The sequence below is a fragment of the Penaeus vannamei genome, chromosome 9 (genome assembly GCF_042767895.1).
Source record: "Penaeus vannamei isolate JL-2024 chromosome 9, ASM4276789v1, whole genome shotgun sequence".
Taxonomy (NCBI): Eukaryota; Metazoa; Arthropoda; class Malacostraca; order Decapoda; family Penaeidae; genus Penaeus; species Penaeus vannamei.
The window spans coordinates 44,364,988-44,367,487 of record NC_091557.1 but is presented as its reverse complement, the minus strand read 5'-3'; the positions used below and the strand labels follow the sequence as shown (position 1 = coordinate 44,367,487).

Below are 2,500 nucleotides of genomic sequence, written 5' to 3'. Positions count from 1 at the left end.
AAGTACCGAGTATTGACGCAGGGAATCACACTATTAAGTCCTTGTGATAATATCTTGCAGTAGTGCATACTCCTTGGGCTTATTTCTACTTTGCTTTTAAAGTTTATTCACATTAACTAATTTTCGTGCCAAGAAACTATATAACATGAATAATTTGAAAGAAAAATAAAAACAAAATGTGATAAAGTATATACTGATATTTTTTGTGATGAAAATTAATTGAGTATTAATTGAATACTCAGTAATTTTTATAGCATGAAATACACCGTTGCATTCTGGTGCACGTGTATGTCCATATATGCGTGTATACATATGGGGATGTAATATATATGTATGCATGTGTGTGAGCAAGAGAGAGAGTGAATGACTGAGTGTGTGTGTATCTATATATAAAGATATATATATATATATATATATATATATATATATATATATATATATATATATATATATATATCTGTGTGTCTGTGCGTGTGTGTGTGTGTGTGTGTGTGTGTGTGTGTGTGTGTGTGTGTGTGTGTATGTGTGTGTGTGTGTGTGTGTGTCTCTGTGTGCGTGTGCGTGTGTGTGAGTGTGAGTGTATGTGTGTCTGTGTGTGTAGACATACCTATGCATATTGTCTCTTTGTGGTGTCTTCTAAATTGGCCTTCCTACCCCCACAGCCTTCCTTACAAACCACTTCCGTCCAAGGCATTATACCTCCTCCTTCACCGACAAACTGATTCTTCGAACTGATTGTCCAACAAGTCCCTCTCATAAACGACCTTTTGGAAGCTCTATTTCCGCCGACTGTCCTCAGTAAACTCAGTTAAAGCCTATTAGTAAAGTTCCTGCAGCGCGTTTGCTCTCGTGTATAGGGTTGGTCTGAGGAGAAGAGCCTGGGAGTTGCCGGAGTGTGTGTGGGTGTGGGTCTGTGTGTGTGTGTGGGTGTGGGCGTGGGTGTGTGTGGGTGGGTGTGGGTGTGGGGGGATCGGTGGGTGGGTGTGGGGGAGGGATCGGTGGGTGGGGGGTGGGGGTGTGGGGATCGGTGGGTCTGTGTGGGTGTGGGCGTGGGTGGGTGGGGGCGTGGGTGGGTGGGTGTGTGTGTGTGTGTCCATTTATACATGCATATATAGCTAGATGGATAAAGAAAGAGAGACAGAGACTGAGAGTGAGTGAGTGCGTGGGGGTGTGGGAGTGTGTGCGTACATTTATACGCGCATACATAGCTAGATGGATAAAGAGAGAGTGAGTGATTGTGTGTGTGTGTGCATTTATATACGCATAAACAGATGGATCAAGAGAAAGAGAGTGAGAGTGAGTGATTGTGTGCGTGTGTATGTGTAAAGATATGTGTGCGTGTGTGTGTGTACATTCATACACGCAGATATAGTTAGATAGATAAAGAGAGAGAGAGTGAGAATGAGTCACTGCGTCTGTGTGTGTGAAGTATCGTGAACAGAATTCCACTGGCCTTGATATAATCATCATCCTTAGTTCTCTGACTCTTTCTTAACCTTCCAGAACCCTCGACGAGATGTCACTGCGCCGGTTCCTCCTGCCGTTCTTGTCATGCCTCGCCCTGGCTCCTCTTCTTGCTCAGGGCGGAGCGGAGGACAGTAGGTGTTCCCCGTCCTTTTAACTTCTTTGGTTTGTGTGTGTGTGTGTGTGTATGCATATATATACACATATATAGCCATTTATACACACACACACAGACACATACACACCCACACATACACACACACATACACACACTCATACACTCACACACACACACACTCGCATGCACACACACATATATATGTGTGTGTCTGTAGAGAGAGAGAGTGGAGAAAGAGGGGGGGAGAGAGAGAGAGACTTTTATAGATATAGATGCATATATGCATATATGTAAACATATATAAATAGGTAGATATATAGATACGAAAAAAGTACAACAATATACTGCTTTTTGATAGATAAGAGACACACGCGTATAAAAAAAAAAAAAAAAAAAAAAATGTTAAAACAGCTTGAATTATTATCCCAATCTTTTTATTTTTCTCCTTTCGTAGTGTCATCTAAGGATGGCATGTGTCCTGATTTCCCTAAATACACCTTCTCACCTTGCATCCTCTACTGCAATAAAGATTCTGATTGCAAGGGAAATAAGAAGTGTTGTTCGTTCAATTGCATGCGGAAATGTGTGGAACCAGGTGAGTAACCGAACGTGTATGAATATATGTATGTATATGTGTGTTCAATATGAATTCTACATGCATATGGGTGTCCATGTAGAAAGAGAGACAAGTATGTACGTGTGTGTGTGTATGTGTGTGTGTGTGTGAGTGTATGTGTAATGTGTGTTTGTTTGTGTGTGTGTGTGTGTGTGTGTGTGTGTGCATACGCTAATATCGAGTTTCCTATTATAATTCCATTTCCTTTTTCCAGTGTTCTAAGACGGAGAAGAAAAAAAAGAACAATCTAGAACAAAAAGACCTCAAAAGCAACACCATACACCATACTGGAACCTCAGAGT

At 41.3% G+C, this 2,500-nt stretch overlaps 1 protein-coding gene across 1 annotated transcript in view; it reads left to right on the top strand.

Moving 5' to 3' along the window:
• The window catches only part of LOC113804537 (scuwaprin-a-like), a 3,726-nt gene that overhangs the window by 1,072 nt on the left and 154 nt on the right, over positions 1 to 2,500 (top strand). Inside the window, exons 2-4 of the mRNA XM_027355435.2 lie at positions 1,504 to 1,598; positions 2,037 to 2,177; positions 2,413 to 2,500. The exon at positions 2,413 to 2,500 is cut by the window's right edge and continues 154 nt beyond it. Of these exons, the coding sequence (XP_027211236.2) occupies positions 1,517 to 1,598; positions 2,037 to 2,177; positions 2,413 to 2,420 (231 nt within the window). The 5' untranslated portion in view covers positions 1,504 to 1,516 and the 3' untranslated portion in view covers positions 2,421 to 2,500. The remainder of the gene's footprint in view (positions 1 to 1,503; positions 1,599 to 2,036; positions 2,178 to 2,412) is intronic.